Consider the following 13,680-nt stretch of genomic DNA (forward strand, 5'->3'; position numbering starts at 1 on the left):
CTGAGTCCTACTGACCCTCCGAAGAGATCCTCCCTCACTCGGAACTGGCTGAGGACTGACAGAATCCCGTCTCACAAGAGGAGCACAGATGAGGCGCAAACCACACCAGGAGATAGAGTCATAAAGATATACCAACATGGAAACAGACTTTCGGTCCAACCCATCCATGCCAACCAAATTTCCTAAATTAATCTAGTCCCAGATTGGTTTCACAGGTCGGCGCAACATCGAGGGCTGAAGGGCCTGTACTGCGCTGTAATGTTCTATGTTCATATCCCTCCAAACACTTCCTATTCATATGACCAATCTGATGCCTTTTAAATGCTGTAATTGTACCAGCTTCCACCACTTCCTCTAGCAGCTCATTCCATATATGCACCACCCTCTCTGTGAAAAAGTTGCCCCTGGGGTCAGTTTTTAAATCTATCCCCTCTCAGCCTTAACCCTAGGCCCTCTAGCTCTGGACTCCCCCAACACAGTGAAAAGACCTTGTCTATTTACCGTACCTATGCCCCTCATGATTTTATAAACCTCTATAACGTCACCCCTCAGCCTCTGATGCTCCAGGGAAAACAGCCCCAGCCTGTTCAGCCTCTCCTTGTAGCTCAAACCCTTCAACCCTGGCAACATCCTCGTAAATCTTTTCTGAACCCTTTCAAGTTTCACAATAGCGTTCTGATAGGAAGGAGACCAGAATTGCTCACAATGTTCCAAAAGTGGCCTAAACCAATGTCCTGTACAGCCGCAACGACATCCCCCCCCCCCCCCCCCCCCCAATTCTTACACTCAATGCTCTGACCAATAAAAGAAAGCATACCAAATGCCTTCTTCATTTATCACCTATCCTATCTACCTGCGACTCTACTTTCAAGGAACCTGCACTCCAAGGTCTCTATGTTGGGATGCACTGAATCCGATAGCCTGAGGTTTGGTCAGGAGGGTAAGTAGGTTTTTGGGGGCTTCTTAAAAGTTGAGACGTGGAGGAGTTTAGGGAAGGGGGTGACAGAGCTTTGGGCCATCTGAATTGAAGGCAGAGCCGCCATTGGAGCAGGGATTAAAACTGGAGGTTGGAGGAGGGCTGTGGGGTTGGAGGAGTTAACAGAGACAGGGAAGAGTCCACGAGGGATTTAGAAACAAGGGAGAGAAGTTTAAAGTTAATGCAATGTTCGCTGGGGAGCTAATGTAGCTCAGGCAAGTTCTGCTGCTCCAGCGCCTGTATTCAGTTGGATTCCAGAGATTGAATCAGGAAAGCCACGCGGGTATTTGGTCTCCTCTTGTGGCTGGGCGCCAGTAATAACCAACCCAGAAATGTGCACCAATCCTTCTCAGCTGGGCTGGCCCTGAGGGCACAGGACATGGGAAAAAATAAACAACCAAATCAAATCCATCCGAATCAGGGCCTTGCTGGGGAAAGCCATGCTGACTGCTGGGAACTGCTTGTCAGAATGGGCACACTGAGCAGCACGAGCGAGATAGCAAGGAAGAAAGAAAAAAACAGGCGCGAGGTAGAGAAGAGGTGGATGGAGTAGGGGTGGGGGGAAAGAGGTGGACTGGGGGGAGAAGACAGAGAAGAGGCATAGGGAGGGGAAGAGGGATGGAGGGGGAGAGAGAGAAGGCGGATGGGGGAAAGGAAGAGTCAGAGAAAGCAAGAGCACACGAGAGCGAGTGAAGGAGAATGCGAGAGAGAGAAAAGAGGGATGGGGCAGGGGAAGAGAGATTGGGGGTCGAGAGAAGAGAGGGATTGGGGGGGTCGAGAGAAAAGGGATAGGGGTGGAGAGGGAGGTGGGAAGGAGGGGAATGGTGGGGAGGGAGAGAGGGCTGGGGGCAAGAGAGGAAGTAAGAGAAAAAACGAGAGAGAGAGAGAGAGAGAGAGAGAGAGAGAGAGAGAGAGAGAGAGAGAGAGATAGAAAGAAAGTGACAGTGAAAGAAATAGGTTATAGACTCAAAGACAAGTGAGCGGGTGAGGGAGGGAGATATGTATTCATCCCCTTCAGACAGTTTTGTTTTCCAGCAAGATAATGGCTTATCACCATTTTAACTCAATTCACTGAATCCAGTTTTAAAGCTGCTACAGGAAGATTTGAATTCACGACCTTGGGCTAGTCCAGCGTCATAACCCACAGTGGAGCGGAGAGAACAGCCGAGATTGAGAAACAATGAGAGGGATGTAACCACTGCTCGAAGCCCCCCACAGCTATTGTGCTCACCTACCTTCATAGCAGTCTCGTACTGTATCAAAATACACATAGTACTGGTCATTGGTGAAGAAGAGGAGGCTCAGCCATGAGTCAAAAGCATAGATGGGGACGATGAAGAGGATTCGGACGATGTAGCGTTGCTCATTCGGGGTGCTGTAACATCGCAGGTGCATGTAGATCTACCAAGACACAAAGAGAGGGAGTTGTCAGCACTGGAGAGAGGAGGGCTGCAGAGTGGAAGAGCCTAGTGAGGGGGAAGGTTAAAATAGTCAGCAACAGTGAAGTCCTGTCACAGAGTACCACCACAGAATATGAAGCTGGAAACGAACATTTAAAGCTGTAAAACTGGGTCATTAAGTCTTTTGGCCCATCCTTGGTTATTTGACAGATAAATGTTACACATCCAAAATGGCAGGTTTACGGCAATGCGATTAACTGGGATGCAAGTGTCACTGTCCTTGACTGCCCCTGAACTAAGTGGCTTGTTGGCTCAATCACAAGAATGGGCCAGACCAGGTCAGGATGGGAGGTCTGTTCCCCTAAAAAGACATTACAGACCTCGATACGTTTGTACAACCATCAGCATTGCCCCTATTAGGGAGACTAGCTTTATATTCCAATTTGTTTAAAGTCAATTTTAGATTCCACTAGCTTTTGAGGTAGGTTTCAAATCCAGAACCTCTAGATTACCAGAACTTGACATTACCATTACATATCACCATCACCCACCGAGATTCCTGCTTTCATTCCCAAAATTGGTGGCAGTTAGCCTTTATAGATCATGTCCCAGACAGTATGCTTCATCCACCTTGTGGTACATTTCAGCGATCATCTCTGGGACACACGCACTAAACAATCCTACCGCCCTGTGGCCGAACACTTCAACTCTCCCTCCCACACCGCCAAGGACATGCAAGTCCTGGGCCTCCTCCACCGTCAAATTCTAGCCACTCATTGCCTGGAGAAAGAACACTTCATCTTCCACCTTGGCACCCTCCAACCACACGACAATGTGGATTTCACCAGTTTCCCCATTTCCCCTCCCCCCACCTTATCCCAGATCCAACCTTCCAAATTGGCACCATCCTCATGATCTGTCCATCTTTCTTCCACCTATCTGCTCACCCTCCTCTTCGACCAATCTCCTTCTCCCCCACCTTCATCTACCTATTGCATTTCTAGCTACCATCCCACCCCCCTCCCATTTATCTACCAGCCCCCTTGGACCCCCACATTCCTGATGAAGAACTTATGCACGATGTGTCGACTTTCCTGCTCTTCGGATGCTGCCTGAACGGCTGTGCTTTTCCAGCGCCATCTTTTTTGACTCTGATCTCCATCATCAGCAGTCCTCACTTTCTCCCAGCATGCTTCATCCATCAAAGAGCTAACTCCACAGGATGTCACAGTGAGCTGTGGGAACGTGAATTCACGTTGCTGATCCTTCCTGGTCTGAAAGAGTCTCATGATTCCACACGGAAAAACGTGGAGTTGTCCACAGTGGGAATCAGGAGAAAGTGAGGACTACAGGTGCTGGAGATCAGAGTTGAAGAGTGTGGTGCTGGGAAAGCACAGCAGGTCAGGCAGCATCCGGGGAGCAGGAGAATCGACGTTTCGAGCATAAGCTCTTCCTCGGGAATGAGTGGGACTCGGGTGACTTTCCTAGTTGCAGGTGGGACCTGTGGCTCTGTTTTACATCAGGCAGGGGAACAGGAGACCTCAGTCTGGCATTGCTGTGAATGCCCCCCACAAATGAACAATCAGGATGTCAACTCCCATCCACTTTTGTGAAGAGTTAATTCACCAACGCTGGGGAGGGTGGAAACGGAGGGAAATGGCTTTTGGACAGTCGGTGATAAGCCAGTGGGGACATTGCATGGTCATAGCTCCAACAACACCCTGAGCTCGACACCATCATGGGCCAAGCTACCTGCTTTAGCGCTAACCCACTCAAGATTAGATTAGATTACATTACAGTGTGGAAACAGGCCCTTCGGCCCAACAAGTCCACACCGACCCGCCGAAGCGTAACCCACCCATACCCCTACATGTACCCCTTACGTAACACTACGGGCAATTTAGCATGGCCAATTCACCTGACCTGCACATCTTTGGACTGTGGGAGGAAACCCACGCAGACACGGGGAGAACGTGCAAACTCCACACAGTCAGTCGCCTGAGGCGGGAATTGAACCCGGGTCTCTGGTGCTGTGAGGCAGCAGTGCTAACTACTGTGCCACCGTGCCGCCCGCAAGATGTTCAATAATCCATCTCTCCAGCACCAACATAGCGAGCTCAGGTTAGCTGCTCCATAATGCAGAGTGATTTCAACAGTCCAGGCAGAATTCCCCTGCTGGCTGAGATTACAATGAAGAGCCTGCCCTCTCAGTCTTGCCCCTCCCTTGAGATTTGGTGACCCTCTGATGAAACCCACCACCCAGTGGCCCTCTCCAGGTTGCACGGAGACTCCTCCTCATAGATGGTACACACCACTGGCTGCAAGGTACACTGCATTAACACACTAAAGCTCCTTTGACAGCACTTTCCATAGAGAAATTGAGGCCTGCAGATGCTGGAGATCAGAGATGAAAGTGGGGTGCTGGAAAAGCACAGCAGGTCAGGCAGCATCCGAGGAGCAGGAGAATCGAAGTTTCAGGCGTAAGCCCTTCATCAGGAATGAGGCTTGTGGGCTGGGGGGGCTGAGAGATAAATACGAGAGGGGTGGGGTTGTGGGGGGGGGGATGTTAGCTGAGAAAGCAATAGATGGATGAAGGCAAGGGGGGGGGGGATGGGGAGGAGAGGGTGGAGCAGATAGATGGGAAGAGTGAATGTCAGGTCAGGAGGGCAGTGCCAAGTTGGAGGCTTGGGACTGGGATAATGTAGGGGGAGGGGAAGTGAGGAAACTGGTGAAGTCTACATTGATCCTGTGTGGTTGCAGGGTCCCAAGGCAAAATAGGAGGTGTTTTTCCTTCAGGCAATGGGTGCTAATAGTTTGGCGGTGGGGGCGGCCCAGGATCTGCATGTTCTTGACAGAGTGGGAGTGGGAGTTGAAGTCTAGATTAGGGTGGTGTTGGAAAAGCACAGCAGGTCAGGCAGCATCCGAGAAGCAGGAAAAAATCGACGTTTTCTCCAGCCCCACTCTAATCTAGACTCTGGTTTCCAGCATCTGCAGTCCTTGTTTTTACCTAGTTGATTTTAACCCTACTGCGAATCCTCTTGCAAGGATGCCTGCCTGGAAGAAATTTTCCTCCTCTCTCTACAAGAGTCTCAGTGAGTCTCTCTCTCTCTCTCTCTCTCTCACTGCAACCCCCAGGTCATCTCCTCTGACTCTATGCTACTTTCTCCCCACACCCACCCCCCTCTCATTTATCTTTCCACTCTGCAGGCACCCTGCCTCTATTCTTGATGAAGGGCTTTTGCCCGAAACATCGATTTTCCTGCTCCTCGGATGCTACCTGACCTGCTGTGCTTTTCCAGCCCCACTCTAATCTAGACTCTGGTTTCCAGCATCTGCAATCTGCAGTCCTTGTTTTTACCACGGGAGTTGAAGTGTTCAGCCATGGGGTGGTGGGGTTGGTGGGTGCGGGCATCCCAAAGATGTTCTGGGAGAAGGTGTCCCGTCTCCCCAATGTAGAGGAGACCACATTGGGTGCAACAGATACAATAGATGACATTGGTAGAGATACAGATAAATTTTTGTCGAATGTGTAAAGATCCTTTGGGGCCTTGGACGGAGGTGAGGGGAGTGGCGTGGGCACAGGTTTTGCAATTCCTGCGGTGGCAGGGGAAGGTGCCAGGAGTTGGGTGTGGGCTGGTGGGGGGGCGTGGACCTGACAAAGCAGTCGTGGAGGGAATGGTCTCTTGGAATGCTGATTGGGGTGGGAGGGAATATATCACTGGTTTGTAGGTGGAGGAGGATAATGCAATATATAGAGTTTGGTGGGATGGAAGGTGAGGACCAGGGTGGTTCTGTCCTTGTTGCGTTGGGAGGGGTGGGGTTCAAGGGCGATGGTGCGGGAAGTGGAGGAGATGCGCTGGAGGTCATCATCAACCACACGGGAAGGGAAATTGTGATCTTGGGAGAAGGAGGTCATCTGGGATTTTCTAAGGTGCAAGTGGTCATCCTGGGAACAAATGCGGCAGAGGCGGAGGAATTGGGAATAAGGGATGGTGTTTTTAATAGGAGGCAGGTTGGGAGAATGTCCATGGCTGCTACCACCTGGAAGGCGAGAAACAGGGCAACACCATCCCCCTCCAAGCCACTCACCACTCTGACCTGGAAATAGGAGCAAGTGAGAACTGCAGATGCTGGAGATTAGAGTCTAAAAGTGTGGTGCTGGAAAAGCACAGCCAGTCAGGCAGCATCTGAGGAGCAGGAGTTAACGTTTTGAGCATAGGCTCTTCATCAGGAATGTCTTGGAAACAGATCACTGTTTCTTCAGTGTCATTGGGTTAAAGATCCTGGCATTCCGTTGTCCTAACAACATTGTGGGATTGCACGAAGGAAGCTTGCCACCTTCTCAAGGGCAATTAGGAACGGGCTGCAATGGCTAGCCCAGCTGGCAATGTCCACATTCCCACAAAAGGAGGAGCTACAACAGAGTGTTTACGTTCACTTGACGTGAGGAGGTCATGCACTGTGTGGATGGAGGATTGGGCAGTCAGTGATGGGAAATTTGCTTCAGTTGTGTGAACTCAAAAAATAGGTGCAGACCATTCAGCCCATCGAGGCAGCTTTTCAGCTTCAACTGTAATTTCCTTTTAACGTCTGATCTGCCTTGGATTTTCCCCAAGAGATGAAATCTCACTCTCAGCCTTACATATATTCACTGATGAAACTGCCACAATCCTCAGGGGAAGGAGCTCCATTGATTAAGAACCCTTTGAGCGAGGAAGCTTCTTTCCATCTGTCTTAAATGGTTGACCTCCTTATCCTGAGGCTATACTGCCGTTGCGGAGGCAGGTGAGGTGGTGATTGTAAACAGGAGTGTGTGATTTGTCCTAACCAGAGTTGGTAAGCTAACTATATTGGAGTTATATATGTTGCCCATTATATAGCTATAAGCAAACAGGAAAGCATGATATGTCCTAATCGGAGTTGGTAAGCTAACCTTCACCCTTTGAGCAGTCAAATCACGGACCTACCCAAAGCCCTTTTGTTGAATAGTCACGGAATTTCCGGACTGTATGGATATATATCAGCATTACTGCAAGGACACAGCTATTTGGCCCAATAAATATATACCTAGGTATCTTGATCCAATCCAGTCAGTCTCATTCTGCTGTGTCCCTGGCCAAGTATTGCATACCAATGCTGTTCATAGTACACCCAATGCGGTCTCACCAATGCCCTCACTAACTGAATCATAACTTCTGTACTCAATTTCCATTGCAATAAACAATAATATTCCATAGGGTTGCTCTCTCATTACACAAGAGATGACCAATGGTGGTTTGACCCGAGGGTCGTTGTGCCTGTAGGAACAGCCAGTTCTGCACCCATGAAGACGGCCTCAACTGTGATCTTGTGTTCATGCTGCACTACATGTGACCCCACCATACCATTCTGTATCTGTAAAATCCTCCTTACTGTCCAGTTTTGAAACCATCACCTTGATAAATTATGATCTCTCTACCTTAATTAGTTTGTAGTTTTGGATTACTTATTACTGTGGTTAGACCCACAGCATGCGGTTCCTACACTGAACATGTTATTCCAGTCACTTGGTTTGTCTCCAGCACCACCTTAATTTTTTGTAAGTATCTCTCAGCCACATTTAATCAGATTATAGGTCATCCCTTCACTTGTTATTCAGCTGTTGACACTTTACTCACACTGTCTGACACTTTTGATCACCCGCAGAGATTTATTATTCAACACTCCATTCACACAATTCGTGTAATCATTTGCTCTCTCTGCCCATAAATTCTGTGCCTGGGTGCTTCTCTTTCACTTCACCTGACGAAGTGGCAGCGCTCTGAAAGCTTGCGATTTCAAATAAACCTGTTGGACTATAACCTGGGATCCTGTTAAAAATCACAGGACACCAGGTTAAAGTCCAACAGGTTTAATTGGAAGCACTAGCTTTCGGAGTGCTGCTCCTTCATCAGGTGGTTGTGGAGGACACAATTGTAAGACACAGAATTTATAGCAAAAGTTTACAGTGTGATGTAACTGAAATTATACAATGAAAATACCTTGATTGTTTAAGTCTCTCATCTGTTAAAATGACCATGATAGTTTCACTTCTTCCACATGTAAATCACAACACTTTTTTTTTTAAAGTTACATTCTCAGGTTAACTTTAATAATTGGTGTCAGGCCAGATAAGATGTTGAAGGTGTCGGCCCCCTGTGTTCTGTTATCTCTTTATTGCTGGAACAGCACAGCAGGTCAGGCAGCATCCAGGGAACAGGAGATTCGACGTTTCGGGCACAGGCCCTTCTTCAGGAGAAGGGCCTGTGCCCGAAACGTCGAATCTCCTGTTCCCTGGATGCTGCCTGACCTGCTGTGCTGTTCCAGCAATAAAGTTTCAACTTTGATCTCCAGCATCTGCAGACCTCACTTTCTCCTTCTGTTATCTCTGCCTATAACGTTTAGACTGATTCTAATTTTAAAATTGAGTTAACAGAGTCTTACACGGATTCATGATTTTTTTGAGCAAAGTACAATGTACATAGTACTTCTGACTATGCCTGCCCCAGTCCAACACCGGCACCTCCATATCAAAGAAGGAGAGAGATTGAGTTGGAGAGTCCTTCCTGGTAACCTCAGCCAGTGTGGGAACTGAAGCCAAGTTGTTAACATCACTAGGCACTGCAATGTTCAGCCATCTAACAGTGTATCCACCAATATAAGATGAACATTAAGCAGCTAACAAGAGGTTGGAGAATGAGGTTTTTAAAAATTCCGCCATGGGCTGTGGGCAACACTGGCACAGCCAGTATCTATTGCCCCTCCCGGAGGCACAGTGGCTCAGTAGTTAGTACTGCTGCCTCATAGCACCAGGGACCTGGGTTCGATTTCAGCCTCAGGTGACTGTGTAAAGTTTGCACATTCTCCCAGTGTCTGCGTGGGTTTCCTCCAGGTGCTCCGGTTTCCTCTCAGTCTAAAGATGTGCTGGTCAGGTGAATTGGCCATGCTAAATTGCCCATAGTGTTAGGTGCGTTAGTCAGAGAGAAATGGGTCTGAGTGGGTTACTCTTCAGAGGGTCAGTGTGGACTGGTTGGGCCAAAGGGCCTGTTTCCGCACTGTAAGGAATCTAAATTCTCACCATGCTGGAATGGGTTTCCTTTGCTTTCCTCCCACAATCTAAAGATGTGCAGGTTAGGTGAATTAGCTGAGATAAACTGCTCTGCACTGTGCAGGGATGTGCAGGCTAGGTGGGCTAGCCATGGGAAATACAGGGTTAGAGCGATAGATTGGGGGGGGAAGAGGGGGTTAGATGCTCTTCGGAGGGTTAGTGTGGACTCGATGGGTCGAATGGCCTGTTTCCACACTGTACGGATTCTATAATTCCATGATTCAATGAACTGTCCCTCTGGGCAGTTACGAACGAACCATGTTGCCGTGGGACTGGAGTTATGTGGAGGCCAGACCAGGTAAGGATGGCAGATTTCCTTCCTTGAAAAAGGACATTAGTGAACCAGATGGGTTTTTAAACATCATGCTCACCAATATTCAGAGCAACTTTCAATTTCAGATTTATTACTTGAATTTAAACCCCATTGGTTGCTGTGGTGGGATTTGAACCAGTGTCATTACAGTACTGGTCTCAGCCTTTAGATTACTGGCCCAGTGACATTACTACTATTCCACTCTGCCAGTGTAAGAATGAGAAAACACGGGGATTATCAGGAAAGCAAGGTACTAAAATCCATAATGTGCTCCAATATGATGACTATGTATTCCTCCCTCCCTCCCTCCCTGGGAGTGATTCACCAGAAATTAAAAATCCAATAAGCCTTGAAAGTATAAAATGTATTTTTATTCTTTTTAATGGTGGATTGGAATGAGAAAAGATTGTTTTGAAAAGGATTACTGAAGGGTTGCTGCATGCCTTTTGAAAGTAAGAAGTTTACACTTATTGTAAACAGTGCTTATATAGTTACTGGTTCAAGCAGAAGGTGTCAATGAACTGGATTTTTTTTTTTTACAAATGGAGTTCAAACCAGCACCAAGTATCTGATGAATTGGTCTTTAGTCCACAGACCAATCGAAAACAAATGCTTTCTGCCTGACAACAGCACAATTGGCTCTTAGGTAGCTGAGCAGCGTGGGACTGTGAAAGACATAGGGAGAAGCCCTTGGATCTCCACAGGCTCAGGAGGTCTCTCTGTTCTCTGCAGTAAAACACAAGAAAACCAGTTGATCTTTTCTCCAGCAGTTGCTGTAAGCTTCGATTTTTAAACAAACGAGTCAGGGACCTTTCTGATGTTTGAACATGTCAAACCAATGAAAGCAGCTGGAGAAGGTAGGAACACCCGAGAAGCAGCATTCAGAGCAGCAGAAGAAACATTCCAGCAGATCCTGTGATTAGGGACCACTGCTTTCCCATTCATCCTTCCACCCATAATAGCCATGTTGTTTTTCAGTGTTTGTGTTTATCTGGAGGCACAAGGGGGAGGTTAGGTTTATCACTAATAGAGTTTATGTTGATGGTTCAAGTTGGCATTTGTCTGTTTACTGGCAGGTGGGACTAGATTCGGTTGGGATATCTGGTCGGTATGGACAGGTTGGACCGAAGGGTCTGTTTCCATGCTGTACATCTCTACGACTATGACAGATACAGATCTGCAATTCATCAATCTGGGTCTGAGAATCAGGTAAATTGAGGAATTTTGCTTATTTCAATAGAATCATTAACTTTGGTGAAAACTCCAAAAACAACAGGACTCCATTTCCAGTGCACTACCCCACGGAGGTGTAGCAGAACAGAAGTGGGTCATGGACATGAACAGCACGGAAACAGACCCTTCGGTCCAACTCATCAATGCTGACCAGATATCCTAAATTAATCTAGTCCCATTTGCAAGCATTTGGTCCATATCCCTCCAAACCCTTCCCATTCATATACCCAGCCAGATGCCTTTTAAATGTTGTAATTGTACTAGCCTCCACCACTTCCTCTGGCAGCTCATTCCATACACATATCACCTTTTGCATGAAAAAGTTGCCCATTAAGTCCCTTTTAAATATTTCCCCTCTCACCTTAAACCTATACCCTCTAGGTCTGGACCCACCCCAGGGATGAGGTTTTAGCTATTCATGCCCCTCGCGATTTTATAAACCTCAATAAAGTCACCCCTCAGCTCCAGGGAAAACAGCCCCAGGCTGTTCAGCCTCTCCCTATAGCTCAAACTGTAATGTAATCTAATCTAATCTAATCTAATGTAATCTAAACGCACTTTACAGCAGAACAGCCCCTACAGGAACAGACCCTTCAGCCCAACTCGTCCACGTTGACCCCCAGGTTTCCTAAACTGAACTAGTCCCATTTGCCTGCGTTTGGCCCATTTCCCTCCAAACTGTTCCTATCCATGTGCCGATATAAATGTCTTTAAAATATTGCAACTATACCCACCTCCACCATCTCCCCTAGCAACCAATCAACCCCACTGCCCTGTGGCCCACATTTCAACTCCGCCCCGCCCCCGCCTCTGCCGAGGACATGCAGGTCCTGGGCCTCCTCCACCGCCGCTCCCTCACCACCTGACGCCCGGAGGAAGAACACCATAGCTTCCGCCTTGGAACACTTCAACCCCAGGGCATCAATGTGGACTTCACAGTTTCCTCATTTCCCCTTCCCCCAGCTCCAGCCTTCCAGGTCAGCACCACCCTCATGACCTGTCCTACCTGCCTATCTTCCTTTCCACTTATCCACTCCACCCTCCTCTCTGACCTATCACCTCCATCCCCACCCCCATTCACCTATTGTACTCTATGCTACTTTCTCCCCACCCCCACACCCCTCTCAGTTATCTCTCCACCCTGCAGGCACCCTGCGTCTATACCTGAAGGGCTTTTGCCCGAAACGTTGATTTTCCTGCTCCTCGGATGCTGCCTGACCTGCTGTGCTTTTCCAGCACTACTCTAATCTAGACCCTGATCTCCAGCATCTGCAGTCCTTGTTTTAACCTAGCTCATTCCATAGGCGCACCACCCTCTGCGTGAAAGTGTTGCCCATTGGGTCAGTTATAAATCTTTGCCCTCTAACCCTAAACCTTCGCCTTCTCGTTTTAGACTCCCCTACTCTGGGGAAAAAAAAGACTTTGACTATTTGCCCTACCTATGCCCCTCATGATTTTATAATCCTCTATAAAGGTCACCCCGCGGCCTCCAAGGCTCCAGGGGAAACAGTCCCAGCCTTTCCTTAACTCAATTTTTCCAGTCTCGGTAACATCCTTATAAATCGTTTTTGTACCCTTTCCAGGTTGACAACATCCTTCCTATTGCATTGACAAATGTGATTTAGTTTTTGACAAAACTCCTTCCTTGACCGTCCCAATTCTGAAGGGGAGGGAGAAAAATACACCCACCCAAAATGCCCTTCAAATTGCATTTTGCTTCTTGTTATAAAAGAACCAAGAACACACACACTCATAATAATCATCTGACGCACTGGTCTTTGCTTCCATTGGTACTCAAGAGGCAGGGCTGCCCGAGACCGGGAATCTCCTCATCCAAAGAAGAATAAGAGAGTGTGTCTCTGCTGTTGCTCAGCAACCAGTTCCTGGTGCTGACGTCAGTAGTTAACAGGGCAACAGCTACAGGTGCTGTCATTCTGTTACTGGGCAGTGAAACAACAACTTATGTTTTTATAGCACCTTTCGTGTCATGAACTGTCCCAGTGTGCTTCACGGGGACATTGCAGAACAAGCAATGTGCCAGTGGTTAGCACTGCTACCTCACAGCACCAGGGTCCCCGGTTCAATTCCAGCCTCGGGTGACTGTGTGGAGTTTGCACATTCTCCCAGTGTCTGCATGGGTTTCCTCCGAGTGCTCCGGTTTCCTCCCACAGTCCAAAGATGTGCAGGTCAGGTGAACTGGCCATGCTAAATTGCCCATAGTGCTAGGTGCATTAGTCAGAGGGAAATGGGTCTGGGTGGGTTATTCTTCAGAGTGTCGGTATGGACTGGTTGGGCCGAAGGGCTTGTTTCCACACTGTAGGGGATCTAATCTAATGTAAGCCACACAAGGAGATACTGACCAAAGGTTTGGTCAAAGAGATAGGTATTAGGGAGCATCTTAAAAAGGTGGAGACCAGGATAGAGAGGCAGAGGGTTTAGGGAAAGAACTACAGAGCTCGGGGGCCCAAGCAGCTGAAGGCATGGCCACCAATTGTGCAAAACGTTCCTACACAACTGGAGGAGGGTGAATATAGGAGGGTGGTGGGGTTGGAGAAGATGATAAAAAAAATGGGAAGACTGAGGGCCCGTGGTGGAATTTGGAAGGAAGGGCAAGAGGTTTTACAATTGTGTG

General features: G+C 48.1%; 1 protein-coding gene across 4 annotated transcripts in view; it reads right to left on the reverse strand.

The window, feature by feature from the left end:
• tmem184ba (transmembrane protein 184ba) overlaps positions 1-13,680 on the reverse strand; it is a 139,620-nt gene that overhangs the window by 86,112 nt on the left and 39,828 nt on the right. For all 4 annotated transcript variants that reach the window (XM_087978105.1, XM_087978108.1, XM_087978107.1 and 1 more), the window contains exon 3: positions 2,212-2,377. In XM_087978105.1, the coding sequence (XP_087834231.1) occupies positions 2,212-2,377 (166 nt within the window). The remainder of the gene's footprint in view (positions 1-2,211; positions 2,378-13,680) is intronic.

This window comes from Chiloscyllium plagiosum, unplaced genomic scaffold (genome assembly GCF_037043375.1).
Source record: "Chiloscyllium plagiosum isolate Xiang-an unplaced genomic scaffold, Cpla_swu_hap1 HiC_scaffold_33, whole genome shotgun sequence".
Classification (NCBI taxonomy): Eukaryota; Metazoa; Chordata; class Chondrichthyes; order Orectolobiformes; family Hemiscylliidae; genus Chiloscyllium; species Chiloscyllium plagiosum.